Source organism: Vulpes lagopus, chromosome 5 (assembly GCF_018345385.1).
Source record: "Vulpes lagopus strain Blue_001 chromosome 5, ASM1834538v1, whole genome shotgun sequence".
Taxonomy (NCBI): domain Eukaryota; kingdom Metazoa; phylum Chordata; class Mammalia; order Carnivora; family Canidae; genus Vulpes; species Vulpes lagopus.
In genome coordinates, this window is record NC_054828.1 from 125,768,277 (window position 1) to 125,785,522 (window position 17,246).

Sequence of the window (17,246 nt, forward strand, 5' to 3'; positions counted from 1 at the left end):
AATCAGTATTTGAACACTAGATATGCTTATTGCTCCTCAAGTACCATTATTTCTAGGCCTTGTCAGCAGACACATGTATCATGAATCTACTATATGTGCTAGTCCATTTGCACACACATGTTAATGTTTAGTTCTGTACTTACCTGTCTGCATATATAGGGTATTAAAAATCTTGAGTTCATACTGATACTTCTAATTCTTGTCCTATACCACAGGGTTCATTCTAGTCTTCTTCCTTTTTTTTGTAATTTCTTTTGTAGTTAGTGAGAAATCTGGATCTCATTATCTACAGTATATTTACTTGTTCAACTGTAGGGGACACACAAAATTATTTCAGAGTTAACATTTTTTTTTTCTTAATATAATAACTGTTTGGGGACGTCTGGGTGACTCTGTGGTTGAGCGTCTGTCTGCCTTTGGCTTAGGGTGTGATCCCTGTCCAGGGATAGAGCCCTGAGATCAAGCTGCATCTGGCTCCCTGCGAGGAGCCTGCTTCTCCTTGTATGTCCTGGCCTCTCTCTGTGTCTCTCATGAATAAATAAATAAAAATCTTTGATTAAAAAAAAATAACTTGGTTTATCCAGCCTCCAAACTAGGCTGTCTGTAATCTTAATTACAATTTCTTTATTTTTTTATTTTTATTTTTTATTTTTTTTTTTAAGATTTTATTTATTTATTCATAGAGACAGAGAGAGAGGCAGAGACACAGGTAGAGGGAGAAGCAGGCACCATACAGAGAGCCTGACGTGGGACTCGATCCCAGGTCTCCAGGATCACGCCCTGGGCTGCAGGCGGCGCTAAACCGCTGCACCACCAGGGCTGCCCTCTTTTTTTTTTTTTTTTTTTTTAAGATTTTATTTATTCATGAGGGACAAAGAGAGAGAGAGAGAGACAGGCAGAGACACAGGCAGAGGGAGAAGCAGGCTCCATGCAGGGAGCCCAGCAAGGGACTCTATCCCGGGTCTCCAGGATCAGGCCCTGGGCAGGAGGTGGTGCTAAACTGCTGAGCCACTCCGGCTGCCCAATTACAGTTTCTTTTGAAAACAATTTTTCCTTTCTCTCTAATTCTTTCCCCAGATCACTACTTTAAGATAACATTTTGTACTTCCCTTGCAACTACTTAGTAGTGTAAGAAAGAAACAAAAGATGTTGATTTTTTTTGAATTCCTGTGGAGTTTACCACTTTTTCCTTCTTCCATTGATGAAGCCTTCTGTATTTCAGAGTTGAAAAATTATCCCTGATTTCTTGTAATCTGGACACTTTAAGGCACTTCGTAATACACTTATCTCCGGTCCTCCCAAAGTTATCAGCAATGAAGTTCTTTTGGTAGCAATTTGTAGTTACTGTTTATATAGTAATAAATGAATTAGTTGCATTTATATGTGTATGTTTTTACATGCAACTGTTTTTCTTTATCTTTGCTTTTTTACCAGACAGGCATGGTGCATTGTGATACAGCAGTTGGAACACCTGATTATATTTCACCTGAGGTTCTCAAATCACAAGGGGGTGATGGTTACTATGGGCGAGAATGTGATTGGTGGTCGGTGGGTGTTTTCCTTTTTGAGATGCTGGTGGGTAAGTAAATATTTTAACTAGTTCTTTTTTCAAAATCTGTCTCTCATAACATTAGTTTTACATCAAGAATTTGAGAATATAAGGAAGTTAATTGTGTCCCATGAAAGAAGTAGGATTTTTTAAAACTTTGAATTAGTTGTATCATATATGACAGATTATTAACTGGAAAATTAAAGCCAAGTTGTACTGGCACAGTGATTTAGTGGAATATAAAAGGAATAAAAGTATAGTGATAGGAAACAATCCTTCAGTAGGCCTTTTTGTATGAAGAAAATGTTAGAGCAAGAAGCAAGTTTACTGGTGCTGTGGGCCTCTAAGTTTTTCTTGATCAATCGTATTTGTTGTAAATATTTAAGTATAAGGCGGTTAATATTTGTTCCAATAATAGAGAACTAAAAGTATTCTTTAGTTTTTGTAATTACATTATATAATTGACTTTTGTCAACTGTATTTCTTCTGTTTATTATTTGCATTTACATATGGTTTTCATTCTAGTAAAATAAATCATAGTTATTGACCATTTGATTATTGGTAAAAGTATTCTATAATTATATTTCATTATCAAAAAACTCAGAAGCAAATTTAACAATTTCTTTTACTTTGCGCAAATCAAAATTTGAAAGGTTCAGGTATTTCAAAACTTTTCTTTTCGTAATAGATTTTATTCTTAAGATTTCCCTTTCCTAAGTTATGAGGTCACAAAAATATCTTCTAGCTAAGGAAGCCAATGACTGAATCATCTGGCCTGGGAATGAGGACAGATATAGCCAAATCTGTTTTCTGAGGCAAGGGTGATAAGGCTAATAACACTATATGAAACAACTTTAAAGTTGAAAATTATTTTTAGAAATTGGAGAATTTATTTTCTAGAGGAGAACCCTAAAAAAATTAGTAGTGGAAAACCTGTAAAATCTGTATGATTATTATTATTATTTCTTTAAAAAAAACCAGAACTTTCTGGTATATTTAAATAATAATTAGTCATGGAATGTTTTTGTGGCATAAATTGCCTTCTCTTGGTGACCATTTTGTGTATGTAGTATTGATCTTGTTATGCTTAAACTGAAGACATAGTATGACCTACATTGTTTTGGGCCTTTATTTTTGTAGTGCATCTCTATATGCAGGCTGTGTTCCAGGTAGCTCCATTCTCCCCGCCTCTGGCCCAATCTGATGATACATTAGGTATATCTTTTGTAATCTTCTTAAAGTAGAATATAGTCTATAATTTGCCTAGACTCTCCAGGAATTTAGAAAATAATAATATTTGGAGAAAGTCACATAGCTCCTTTGAAGGAATCATTTAAATTCCTGCTACTGTTTCCAACTCTTGAGTTGAATTTAATGACTTTGAATGACACTAATTTACAGTATTCTGAGCCTAACCTGGTGCTTGCTCAGGTTGGTTAGCACTGGACTTCATTTAAAAGCTCTACTGCAGTTAAAAATGGCACTAGAAAAATCTTGAGTTCAAAGCACTCCTTTGCCCTCTTTGAAGACAAACAGAAACTACCTGAACACCCCTTTTGAAATTTTTGGATTGTCTGATTTGAGAAATTCTGGTTTGTACTCAGGTAACTTATAGTTGAGTCATACTAACAGGGCCTTTGATTCTTTTGGCTTTTAGATGAGTAGTGGCCAAGATGGTGCCTTCAGCTTTTTCTGTCTTTATTTACATTTCACTGCCTCTTTATCTTAGCCATTAGTTTGCAAGAACACTGCATTTGGGAGACCATATATGTCATTTTCAATTCTAGCTATGTGTCATCTTCGGCAAATCACATGTGGAATAATAGGGCTGGTCTAACTCTTAGAGCTTTACTGTCCAGTTTATCATGATAAAAATGGTTTATGTCTGTACAGTCCCGTATGGTGGGCACTGGCCACACTGAGCTCTTGAAATGTGGCTAGTGTGACTAAAGAACTGAAATTTTTATTTTATTTAATTTTAAATTGCCACGTGTAGCTAGTGGCTACTGCATTGTATAACACAGCTCTAGAGAGTAATCTCAAAAAAGAGATTGATCCAGCTCAAGCATTAGAGGACTCTGATCTATCTGATCCTACTTAGTATTAGTAATCTTTTTATTTAATTATCCAGTGAGTTATTTAGTTTCCCATTGTAAAAACAACAACAAATTCTAGAGTTAGCGTTGATTTTATTTTGCTTTTAAGAGTTGATAGTTCATTGGTATGGTTAAAATTTAAATACATTCACATTCTTGGTATGTTCTGATGTGTTTGGACTGAGACTCCTGGCCCATAGATTACTTGTTCTTCCATGCATGTGACAAATTTAAACCTAACATATTTAAATAATAGTTGAAAAGTGTTTAATTTGCATTCTCTGTTACACTCAGTGTCTTCTTTCTTGGAATTTTAGGGGATACTCCATTTTATGCAGATTCACTTGTAGGAACTTATAGCAAAATTATGGATCATAAAAACTCACTGTGTTTCCCTGAAGATGCAGAAATTTCTAAACATGCGAAGAATCTCATTTGCGCCTTCTTAACAGATAGGTAATATACATTGAATTTCTTTGTAGAGAGCCTTTAACTTTTAAATTTGTAGAAATGAAAGCATAGCTTTTATTTACATATGAAATCTCTTTCTCTTTATCCAAATTGCTTTTAATTCTGGATTAGCCATTTCCTACTGGTAGGCCTGGTGTTGGGTTACTCTCGTCATTATGGGTGTGCAACCCCATTGTAATCTAACTCTAAGCCTACCTTTATGGCTACGAAGAAAAAATAGAACTTGGTAAGATAATGCATTTGAGAGAAATAAAACTTGTATTATTCACATTTTATCCTTTGAAGTGATTAAGCCACCTGACTCTTACTGTACAACTTTTGAGAGACGAGTGTTTTGTGCAGATACATACTTGACAGGTTATAATCTCAAAAACTATTTGTATTTGACTTGGGAGTGCCTCCTTCCCAGCCCCTTTTTTTTTTTTTTTGCATTTGAATATGAGTAATCTGCCTTGGAAATTCTATATTTGTTAAAACAAAATAGGTAAACAACGCTGTGAAATCTGCCTCAAAAAGGGAAGATAGGAAACTCTTTGGAGTTTCTTCCTTGGCCTTTCTATTCAGTTCTTTCAGATTTGTGATAAGAATCAATCTGGCAAAGGACCAACCTTGATAAGGGGGTGTATGCACCACAGTCCAAACTTTATTCAGCAGCATTATGATTTTAGGGAAATAATTTTTCTTTTTGGAGAAGTTTTACTTATCCATAAATAACGGCATCAGGTCAGATAGATAATGAGGGCATTTCTAGCTCAAAAGTGCTATGACTTCTAGCTTGAAAGTGCTATGCTAACAGACCATATTGTTTATCAGCCAGTTGCTGTCAAAAGCAGTACTACATTGACTATTCTCATGCATTTATATCTTGCATACATTCTGTAGGAAAAAGTCTTAAAAGTGGAATTCTAGGATACACACTTTAAAATTGAGTTGGTGTTGCAGAATTGACCTGTAGGGTAGGTACAGCAGGATATATTTCTATTGATGACAGTTACTTTCCTTATTCTCCTCAAACTGAATATCATGATTTTTTTTTTCCATTTGAAGCAAGAAAAGTTATTGCTATTTTTTTCTCATTAGAGAGGTTAATCATTTTGTTTATCAACTATAAGATTTGTTAATTATGTGACTAACAAACAGTCCATGCTGATAAACTCAGTAAATTCTGTATAATGTTTGATTTGGGACTAAATGGATTAATAAGGATGACCATAATTGGTGCTGAAAGGCAAAATATAAAACAGGACATAGTACGTGTTAATAAAAGGAGTACCTACCATTCATGAGAGATTTGCCTTAGCAATTTATTGGGGTGGTGGTATAGTCTAAAGAATGATTGTAGGTAGAGAAAAGATATTTGGAAAAGAATTTAATGCCATCATTATGGCTAGTAGTACTTCCCTCTAAAGTTTATAGGTTTTTCTGTTTATATTTAATATGGCTCCAAGGGCATGTAAAAATGCTTTTTATTTCTATAAAATCTTCATTGAAAACTTTCAAAGGGTCAGAGAATGAAATTGTTAATATTTTTCTTGTATTCAGAATGATAATTTTAGTATAAATGTAGGGATAACAATTATCAGAGTAAAGATAGATAGTTTCTAACAATATATAGTTCTTTTTAAGATTAGATCTTAATTAAAACATTTAAGAGAATTTTTTATTAAAGATTTTAAAAAAGATTTTTAAAAATTTATTTGAAAGAGATTTAATAAATATTTTATTAAAGACTTTTAAAAAATTATTTATTTGAGAGAGAAAACATAGGAGCAGCAGTGGGGATAGAGAGGATCTCAAGCAGACTCTGCCCTGAGTACGGAGCCTGATGCTGGGTTCATTCTCATGACCCTGAGATCATGACCTGAGCCAAACCAAGAGACAGATGCTCAGCCAACTGAACCATCCAGGTGCCCCAGAAGAGACTTTTAAGATAACACTTTTATTGGGGAGACTTCAAATAAGTCTTCTGTGTCTGAAATTAACACTGTCTATTGTACATCCTGGAGCTGGTCATGCAGTTTTGGCACACACAAGTGAATATTTTTATTTGAAAGTTTCATGTGTACTTTTGCTTGATATAAACTACAGATGGAAATACATTTCACTTTTCATAGCATTTACTATACTTTATAGTCCTTTTAATCTAGGGAGATCATATATTGTAAAATTGGCATTGCTTGTTTTTGAGAAAGATCTAAGCAGAAACTTTTAATAACGATATCTGAAAATCATTTGTGATTTTGATCTTACCCAAGATATGAATTTATTTTTTTCATTTTTTTCATAATCTTTTTATAATACAGTCTTTAATTGCATTGTTTAGGGAGGTACGACTTGGGAGAAATGGGGTAGAAGAAATCAAACAGCATCCTTTCTTTAAGAATGATCAATGGAATTGGGATAACATAAGAGAGAGTAAGTCAGTAAATTGAAATATTTCCATTCCATCATGTTTCAAATCTCAGAAATTGATTACTCTTTTGAATTATTAATCATGTTTGATACACTTAATGCTAACCAATTTTAAATTGGTTATATTTATTTCATATTTTTCTGTGGCAGTGTTTATGATTAAATGTTCCTCAGTGTATCTTAAACTAATTTGTATTCATTAGCAGTACTTTTTAATACTTCTATAATTATCAGATTTCTTAATTTGTCAAGTTTTTTATGGATCTCAATAATTTTCAGAATGGGGGAAATACCCCTTAATTTGAATATGTTTGAGTTAATAAATCAGTAATCAATATTTATGTAGACCATACTTTGGTGAATACTAGGATAAGCACAATAATTCGTTTTCACCTTGTGTGTATTTGACATTAATTCATTTTGAGAGTAGGAAATATTAACTTAAAGAATTTAAAAAGCCAAAGACTAAAGAATGTGTGTGCAAGTTATTGTTGCTTGCAGTTTGTATACCTAGAATGATACCATATTACTCTCCTTGTGTAATTGACTTATCTATACTTAAAACTGCTGTAATGTAGTAATAAAATACTTGAATAAAATTTTAATTTTTTGAAATGAAAGAATGTAAAACATATTACCAAAATTTTTTATAGGAAATCATAATGTTATTAATTATATATTACTACTGTATAATGTTTGGTATTAATACATATTATTAATAATATGTAATTGATATAAAACAAAATCTGGATGGTTAATGTGTATTTTGATTATGAAGAAAATTATCCATTTCTTTTCTTTTAACAGCGGCAGCTCCTGTAGTACCAGAACTCAGCAGTGACATAGACAGCAGCAATTTTGATGACATCGAAGATGATAAAGGAGATGTAGAAACTTTTCCAATTCCTAAAGCTTTTGTGGGAAATCAGCTGCCTTTTATAGGATTTACCTACTATAGAGAAAATCTGTACGTGACTTGTTAGATTTTTATTGTTTACAGTATTTAGCTGTAAAGAGTTATCTTACCGTGTGAGAAGAAAAAGTGTTAATTTGTTTTAAACTTTTGAGTTTTTAAAAAAAGACTGTCGGAAGTTTTCATTTAATTTCATTTTTTTGAAAGATTTTATTTATATTTATTTGTCAGAGAGAGAGGACAAGCTGGGGGAGTGGCAGGCAGAGGGAGAAGCAGACTCTCCACTGAGCAGGGAGCCTGACTTGGGGCTCAATCCCAGGACTCCAAGAACGTGACCTGAACCTAAGGCAGAGAGGCTTAACTGACTGAGCCACCCAGGCGCCGCTAATTACATTATTTCTGAATGTTACACATTTATAAATGTATGCAAGGCATTGTTCTATATTCTTTGTAGGCACAGAGAGTAAGATTAAATGCCTGCATTTGAAGGAGTTTATCAACTAATGAGGGATGTGAAAGAATAATACAGTCATAATGAAGGGTAGAAAGTGATATTTGCCTTAAGAAAGGTCCCAAAATATCTGAGATGATTCAGGAGGAAAATAAAAGGAACATCTCTGGTGAGGGTAAGGAGTCAGGTAAGACCTCAGGGAAGAGGTGGTATTTGTAAGCTAAGAAAGGGTTTTCAGTGCCCAAGACGTGGGGAGGTTAGGTAAGAGCTGTGAGAAGATGAACAAGGGAAGCAAAGTGTGGCATATTGGCACACATATGGAGCAGAGTAGTGTGGTCTAGCAGGGCTCAAACATAAGATGCATATTACTGTATTACATCATGTGGGGGACCTAATGATGATTTCAAGTTTCTTGCCTGTAATCCCTACATGTAGCACAGAGCCTGGCACAAGGCCAATAAATACTGGTTGCAGTGAGTATGAGTTGTAAAAGATTAAAAACTGTATTGGAGTTGGAGTTCAGAGGAAAAATAAAGCAGCGGATGATGATTGTTGTGTGCTATACTGAGGGACTTTTGACTTTGACAGGCAGTGAGGAGTGAGGCATTAAAGACATTTGAGAAACATATATTTGAGAAACTTCTGGTATTTCCATAATGGTAGGGATGATCAACTATTTTGATTTGCCCAGGACTGGGGGGCTTCCTAGGATATGGCAAGGGACTTTGATGCTGAAACTAAGATCTCCAGCAAGCCAGGATAAGTTAACCACCCTGCTAATGATAGTATTCTAAAAACTATTGTAATGTTCACTAAAATTTAGCCTGGAGAAACTAAAGCATTTTTATAGGCAGCGAGGAAGGACCTTACAGTTAAAGAGATAAATTGACAATTAAATAGAAGTGATGTTTTATGGACTAAGGCCTGGGAATTGAGATGTCATCTTTGAAAAGGAGGAATGATATCTTTTTTCTAGAAGATTTCTAGATAAAATAGTTATGGGAACTCAAAATGAGATGAAAAGGGGCAAAGGATAGCCCATTTAGTAACTCCAATCTCAACAATATTAAAGACTAGAACATCCAATGAGTGGGGAGCAAAAAAAAAAAAAAAAGTGCAGCATTTTGTTACTGAGAATGATAAATGTGTAGAGGGGAAAACATTGCTTCATTTAAAATATGTTGAAGTGAAAAAGAGAAATCTTTGTGGTTGGAATATAATTCTGAGAAGAATTTGGGGCTATTAGAAAATGGATTAGGATGACATGCAAAGGATTTATTTCCTGCCTTTTCTTCTAGGTTATTAAGTGAGTCTTCATCTTGTAGAGAAAATGATTCATTACAATCAAGGAAAAATGAAGTATGTATAGATTTTTACTACTATTTTAGTCACATGTTCAACTAATTTTAGTAATACCCATGTGTTTAAAAGTTCATTTGATATTACTTTTTGAATCAATAGATGTCATTCTTTGTTGTAATACAATTTATAGGACATTGTAATGATTCATTTATTTGACAGTTATTATTGTGTTAAGATACAGTGGCTAGAGAATTATACATGGCTTTAGGCTTAGTTTTAGTAGCAAAGTGATGGAATAGGTTTATAAACAACTATAACATCAGAAACTTTTGTAATCTTAGTACTATAAAATACTATAGATAATAAGGTATAAGGGTACGGAAACAGTAGAGGAAATAATACTTTGAGTGTTTCGGAATGAATTTAGATAAATGGTGTTTTTATTGAACTGTTACAGTATTTTATGGCCTCTGTAATTTGTAACTGTTCAAAAGTAAATCATATACACACATACACATTAATAAGGATGCTAAACATTTTTCTCCTTAAAATTTATAGAAAGTAAAAAAGTTGGTTAGATAATTCTGGTATGATTTATTTTAGGAATTTTATAAAGAATACAAGCATTTTAAATTTGTTTTTTTTTGTTTTGTTTTAAATAGGAAAGTCAAGAGGTATGTTGATGTCACATATGTTGAAAACTGAGAAAAGCACATCACTCTAGCAATTTTTCGATATAGCCATTTTCCACCTAGCATTTGGAATGCTACATCTGCCCAAGAGAGAAGTTTCCAACCTTTTTTCTACCAAGTATTTCTTTCATTATTGCCCTTATGGATCTATTGTTTAAATATGTATTATGTAATTTTCTTAGTTTTATTTATCAAGGATATATAACTGATTAGCATGTGAAAACTAGTGTGGTCAAATCATACTAAGGCAGTAGCAGCCAAAAGCAATTAAACTTGACTTGTTCATTGGCCTGTATATTCTTATTAGGGAAAAATAATATTTTTCGCTTAAGATACATAAAATATTTAAGAAACCATCGGGAACCTTATCACTAGAAAGAATAATGGAAAGAATGTTGGCCTTGGAATCTAATAGACTTGGATTGATTTTTGGGATAGCCACTTATTAGCTAAGGAATCTTGGCCCAGTTATTCACCTTTTTTGAATTACATTTTCTTTATTGAGTAGGTACAACACTACCATGTTCTTAGGGTCACTGTTAGGATTAATGAGACAACATTTGTAAAGTGCCTGCCACAATCCCCTAAGGCACAAAAGGAACTCAAAAAGTTAAGTCCTTTATAAAGGTAATAATGCTCCAAAGATGGATTATTTAATACTTTCTGATTTTAGTTTATTTAAAAATCAATATATCTGGCCTAGAAGAAGGTGTAAAGAATGGCAAGGAAATGACTTCTAAACAGTTAGCTATCATTCATCAAAGAGTTCTTGATTCTAACTTTTTATAGTACTGTTCCTGGCACTGTAGAAAGGTATAAAGAAGAGCTCAAATTCTTATTTTTAAGAGCACTAGTATATTTTTGAGCAAGTTCAAAGTATTGCAGATATTTATTTCAGATATAGACCTTTCATCTTATAAGAACACACAGTGACAGTATTTTTATATAAATAATCTGTGGAAGAACACTGGAAGCTATCCTTTATTCATAATGAGTGAGAGACTTGGTGTTGTAGGAGAATTCTACCAAGTTTAGGGCTTCTCACTCATATATTTATGTAGTGTAGACATGTACATGTTTGCATACATGTGTACTGTGATAGAGACCAAAGTTGGAGAATTTTTTTCCCTCTGTCAGTAAAAGTCACATTAAGAAGGTACAAATCTGTATGTACCATTATAGATGAGGTTATAGTCAGCTCAGAAAATAGCTTGTCATTGTTTTCTTTAAGCTTTTTATGTTTTAAATGTGACCAAACTCTATAGTTTCTTGTTTTCTGACAGATTCAGAAAAAATTATATACATTAGAAGAACACCTCAGCACTGAGATACAAGCCAAAGAAGAACTAGAGCAAAAGTGCAAGTATGTTTTATAGATAATTAAATGTTGTATTTTAAAATTTGTCTAAGCATGTTACTAAAAATGAAGAGTTACAAAGTAATTATTTGGTTATTTTAAAATTTATAGTAAGTAAATGTTTTTATTATGAATTAGAGATGATTTTACTTACTATTTCTTTTGAAATTCTTTAGATCTGTTAATACTCGACTTGAAAAAGTAGCAAAGGAATTAGAAGAAGAGGTAAAGTTGCTCTGTATTTTTATTAACATTTTTCACTACAAGTTTTGATGCCTGACTTACCCTACAGAGTTCTCTTAGAACTATAACTAATACATATCTTGATAATATAGTAAGACCTACCTTCTAGCATTGGTGAATAGAACTAAAACTACAGGGTAACTGTGATGCTATACTTCATTTTGTTGTTTTTACAAACTTGAGTTAATTTAGTATGTTCAGATATTTCAAGTAAAAAAAATTTGCATTTGTATTAATTACTTGGCTTAACAACAGAAAGTGACCATTGTTTCTTTTCTTAAATTTCTGTTGATAACATTTTAGATCCCTAGTGTATATCAAGTGAAGATGGTTCATTGGTGATGGAATATTTCAGAAAGCTTTGAGTAGTAAACAATGAGCACTGTGGTCTTGATAATTTAGGAGAGATGTGCTATTTGAAAATAATGGAAAATATTGTGAGTTTTAACGAAGTAGCAGTTAACAGCTTATTTTTAAAAGTGTCCTTATCTGCTTGAAATACTGTTTTCATTTGATTTTTATGCATACTTTCCTTTGGTAATAACTTTAAGCATTATTTCAGATTACTTTAAGGAAAAATGTGGAATCAGCAATAAGACAATTAGAAAGAGAAAAGGCACTTCTTCAGCACAAAAATGCAGAATATCAGCGGAAAGCTGATCACGAAGCAGACAAGAAGCGGAATTTGGAAAATGATGGTTTGTGGTGTAGAATATTAAATACTTGTCAAGAAAAAAATTAAGTGTGTATGTAAGTGTGTGTTGTGTTGAAGCTTGCCACTGAAATGCTTTTTATCATAGTTAACAGTTTAAAGGATCAACTTGAAGATTTGAAAAAAAGAAATCAGAACTCTCAAATATCCACCGAGAAAGTGAATCAGCTCCAGAGACAAGTAGGTCAATCTCGGTTGTAGTAAAGATATCGAATATTCTTTATGATGACTTCTTTTTTTTTTTTAATTTTTATTATTATTTCTTTTATGATGACTTCTTAATACTAGTTTTAGTTGGCAGTGTTATAAAAAAGCTTTCTTTACCTCTAATTTTAAAGGGAAATCATTAGGAAAATAATTTTAGGTGTTTTTTGTTGTTTTTTTTTTACTTTAGTTTATAATGGGGTACTCAATGGAAGTATTTTCATTATATATACCTGTGTTTGTTGTTTGATTGATTTTGAATGGAATAACAGCTGGATGAAACCAATGCTTTACTGAGAACAGAATCTGATACTGCGGCCCGGTTAAGAAAAACCCAGGCAGAAAGTTCAAAACAGATTCAGCAGCTGGAATCTAACAATAGAGATCTCCAAGATAAAAATTGCCTGCTAGAGACTGCCAAGTTAAAACTTGAAAAGGAATTTATGAATCTTCAGTCAGTTCTAGAATCTGAAAGGAGGGACCGAACCCACGGATCCGAGATAATTAATGACTTACAAGGTATTAACGTAGAGATTACACTTGGATTCATCTTGATAATTTGTATTTTGGAAATAACCTTGATATTTGGAAAGAACCTTGGATGATGGATAATGTGTTGGAATAGCATATTTCTGAATACACTACTCTGTTATGTGAAGATTGGGTGTTGGAAATGCATTGCTACAACTTTTATGAATAGAAGGTTTACTTTAAAATAGTGTGAAATATTTAAAGTTGTCAAACCACTTCCTAAGCAATGTTTTGGGTTCCACATGACTTCCCTATAATGCACTCTACCGACAATTATAAAACTGCTCATAAATAACAGCTCCAAGCTGTGAGGCAACTTCTGAAATTTTTTACTCTTAATTTGATACACACAGGGACAAGCAATTCGTGGGTTTATTGTTTTTAAAATGTCGCAATTTTAGGTAGAATATCTGGCCTAGAAGAAGACTTAAAGAATGGAAAAATCTTATTAGCAAAAGCAGAGGTGGAGAAGAGACAACTGCAGGAGAGACTTACTGATTTGGAAAAGGTAAAACATGTTCAGCTTTATATTTTGTAAGAAAGTGACTATAGAATTTCAGATTGGAAAATTTAAAATAAGGGAAATCAGTATACTTTCAGTGGATGTTTCTCCCTAGGGATCCAAGGAAAACTCAAAATTTGACTTATAACATGTCTTAAAAATGATGTAAAGTTATCATGGCTTCTGGCATTTAGAAATTTTTCTTCAAAAATACTATGAGGACATCCCAGGTGGCTCAGCGGTTTAGCGCTGCCTTCAGTCCAGGGCCTGATCCTGGAGTCCTGGGATCAAGTCCCACGTCGGGCTCCCTTCATGGAGCCCGCTTCTCCCTCTGCCTGTGTCTCTGCATCTCTCTCTCTGTCTCTCATGAATAAATGAATAAAATCTTAAAAAAAAAAAAAATACTATAAGCCAGGCATTATTTCTAGACTCTGTGCAGCTAATATGGTATTTTTGTTCTCTTATTTATTCATTCGTTTAAGTATTTAATGTGTCATCTGTCAGGATGCACTCTTTGCCTTCAACAATTTCACAGTTGTGGCACCTGGCTGGCTCAGATGGTACAACACCTGACTCTTGATCTCAAGATCATAAGTTCAAGTGGCACTTTGGGTGTGGAGCCTACTTAAAAAATTAATTTAAAAAACCCCACAATCTAATGAGTATCTTCTAAAGTAATAATAAGGTACACAGATAATTCAACGTGGTATGGTAAATAGAATGCTAGAAGAATGGACCAGGTATATTGGATGCACAGGATAAAGCCCCAGGCTGACAGGGCAAGATTGGTTGGCAGGGTAAAGACACATTCTGATTTGGGGGAGACAGCATGAGCATAGGTACAAAGGATGAAAAATAGAAAAGGCACAGTTGGTTTGTTTAATGCAAACTGCTCAATATTTCTGAAGTACAGGGCAAGGGTCAACAAATTTTAATCTTTTAAGGAAAAGACAGTAAATATTTCAGGCGTTGAGGGCCATATGGTCTCTGTTGCAGCTCAGCTCTGCTGAAGTCCATAAAGGAATGGGTGTGGCTTTATTCCAGTGAAATTTTACAAAAATAGACATCAGACCAGAATTGGCCTGAAAACTGCAATATGGTCCTAAAGTTAAGTGTAAGGAATTCAGTAACCAGAATGAAGCTATAGAACTAGGCATGAATATATACTCTCTTAAACTTAGTTTTTCTAGGTGGACTAGCCACTGAAGGACTTTAAGTTGGATCCTCTTACTAGAGATGCATTTAAGATAGATCATTGTATACCATGTGGAGGATAAATTTGAAGAAAACAATATAAGAGGTAGGGAGACTAGTCAAAGGCTTTTTCAGTAATTCAGATAATGAAGACTTAACTAGTACAGTGGTTAAAAGGATGGAAGATACGGGTGAATCAGAAATATTTGAAGGAAGTATATTTGGCAGCACTTAGCGATTGATTAGATGAGATATGTATGTGGTACTTAATTAAGGATGAGTTCTAGGTTCCTACTTTATGACAAGGTATATAATGGTACCACTAATTAAGAAAGAATAAAGGAAAACAGCTCTTTTAGAAGAGACCATGACAAAAAAAAAAAAAAGAAGAGACCATGACAAATCTATTTTAGTCCTCAGTTTGAGGCGCCTGTGAGTCAGCCAAATTAGGATGTTTACAAAGCAGTAAACTATGTTTGTTGAAGCTAGAAATATTTGAGAGTCATTGGTACAGGAGTAGCTGAAGCCCTGTGAGTGAAAGCCTATCTGGGAAGAGATTGTTTAGACCATTGGTTTTTCAGGGCAGAGTAGATTACTCTGTTGATGGATTGAAGAAAATCATTTTTAGGATTAAAGATGTATTGAAAAATCAAAAGAAATATGTACATTTATGATAAAACTATAGAGAACAAAGAATCAGAAAATCTTTTTTGGGGATGTATAGAAAATTGACATCTATAATTAAATATTCCTAACTTAAGTCTCCTACGTGGAATATAAGAGGGTAAATGGTAGAGGATCCTGAAAATTTATCTTTAGATCCAGCAAAGGGAAATAGTAGATATGTTTTTAAAGTGAGGAATAATGATATAGAAAGGGGAGAAGCTTTGTGGCTGACGAGCACAACCTTCAGAGAACACCAGCATTTAAAGAACAACTGAGAGAAAACTGCATAAGTGACAGAAAACAGGAGAACAGGAAGTGGGGAGCCACATGAGTTCAATGTCAGGTATATCAAGGAAATAGTTTCAGGGGCGACAGTCTAAATGAGATAAGGACTGAAAAGTGTGTATTGAATCTGATGTTGAGAATATCATTGCTTCATCTCTTGAGATCAACCGCTCTCAGGGCAGATCTCCAAACTGTAGAGTGGAGGGATGGGACATGGTGCCACAGGAGATGGATTCCATGGAGCACTTTTATAAGAAGTTTGAGTGAAGAGGGGAGGAAACGTATTGAATGTTCTTAGCCTGTAAAAAAAGAACTTTGTAAGTTTTTGAAAATGTGAGCCAGTCTTTTTTTTTTGTTGTTGATAGTTGCTATTTTAAATCTTTAATAGGAAAAGAACAACATGGAAATAGATATGACGTACCAACTAAAAGTTATACAGCAGAGCTTAGAACAAGAAGAAGCTGAGCATAAGGCCACAAAAGCACGGCTGGCAGATAAAAATAAGATTTATGAGTCCATTGAAGAAGCAAAATCAGAAGCCATGAAAGGTATGCTTTTTTCTAAGAGAGTTTTCCCAGAGCATTGTACTAAGAATTGATTCTGTAGTCCCTTCTTTGATTTTGAAAAATATTTTTTTATATCTTAATTGTCAAATACTGGGAACTAGAAAGAAAAAAACATTGGGGAAGCTTTATATACATATCATTTTTTTAATCTTTTATGGCAGTAAGCTTTCTAAGTAAGGTACAAACACAAAATTATACAACCAAATTTAAGGATCAGGGAGAAATTAATATTTCAATTTTCAGTATCAGTAGTAACAGGCATACAGAACATGAGGTTCTATATATATCTTCAGATTTGGGGGATTTCCTCTTTTTATTATATTCAGTTTGACTTTCACCAGTTTGTATAATGAAATTGTTTCCAGTTTATGCAAGATAAATGTTTTAAAAATAGTCGCTGACCTAACTAGAGTATAAGCTCTTTGAATATTTTGAACTCTGGCATGATGAAAATATTAGCTTAAAGTCATCCACTACTAAGGAATACAGGATAAGATAACAGAGTTCACTTATCCACAAACCAGCATGTTTCTTGAAATTGTCTTAGGATAATTTGTTTTCCTAATTGACTGCTTATAATTATGTTGGATTTGAAATTCCAAAGGAAATTAATAAAATACTCTTGTAGAAGATTTATAGAACTCTTAAGCAGAAATTTTATTTCTTACTGAAGATAACATTTATGAATAACTTAGCCCCCAAAATAGCTTTTCAATTATTGAATGTAATTAAAATTGGAGATCTTTTTGGTTAAAGTCCGTTTAGTCTAAGACAATAATTGAGGATGTTAAGAGATTAAATGAATGCTTTATTTAAAAAAATCTAATTACAAGAGAGGAAGTTAGTGGGCCATGTTCCCTGTCAGTGGCCTAGAAGATAGAATTGAATTTCTTTTGAGGTATAATTTAGGTGCAATAAAATGCAGGCACTTTCCACGTTTTAATACACACGTGTAACCACCACTCAAAACAAGTTGTAGAATCTGTGTTCTATGCCTCAGGTTCTGTCACCTCAGTAAGTTTGCTTGTGCCCCTTTCTATTCTCTGCCCACATTAGGGTGATTGTTTTCTAAATGAGTACATCTGTCCATAGGTTATTCT

At 33.5% G+C, this 17,246-nt stretch overlaps 1 protein-coding gene across 9 annotated transcripts in view; it reads left to right on the forward strand.

Annotated features, from left to right (window-relative positions):
* Positions 1-17,246, forward strand: part of ROCK2 (Rho associated coiled-coil containing protein kinase 2) — a 142,179-nt gene that overhangs the window by 94,422 nt on the left and 30,511 nt on the right. For all 9 annotated transcript variants that reach the window (XR_005987734.1, XM_041754467.1, XM_041754462.1 and 6 more), the window contains exons 6-18: positions 1,435-1,579; positions 3,963-4,101; positions 6,440-6,531; positions 7,336-7,495; positions 9,191-9,251; positions 9,857-9,868; positions 11,170-11,249; positions 11,420-11,468; positions 12,049-12,184; positions 12,287-12,378; positions 12,675-12,921; positions 13,335-13,441; positions 15,969-16,128. Coding sequence is in view for 8 of the 9 variants with exons in the window: in XM_041754467.1 (XP_041610401.1) it covers positions 1,435-1,579; positions 3,963-4,101; positions 6,440-6,531; positions 7,336-7,495; positions 9,191-9,251; positions 9,857-9,868; positions 11,170-11,249; positions 11,420-11,468; positions 12,049-12,184; positions 12,287-12,378; positions 12,675-12,921; positions 13,335-13,441; positions 15,969-16,128 (1,480 nt within the window). In the remaining variant the exon portion in view is untranslated. The remainder of the gene's footprint in view (positions 1-1,434; positions 1,580-3,962; positions 4,102-6,439; positions 6,532-7,335; positions 7,496-9,190; positions 9,252-9,856; positions 9,869-11,169; positions 11,250-11,419; positions 11,469-12,048; positions 12,185-12,286; positions 12,379-12,674; positions 12,922-13,334; positions 13,442-15,968; positions 16,129-17,246) is intronic.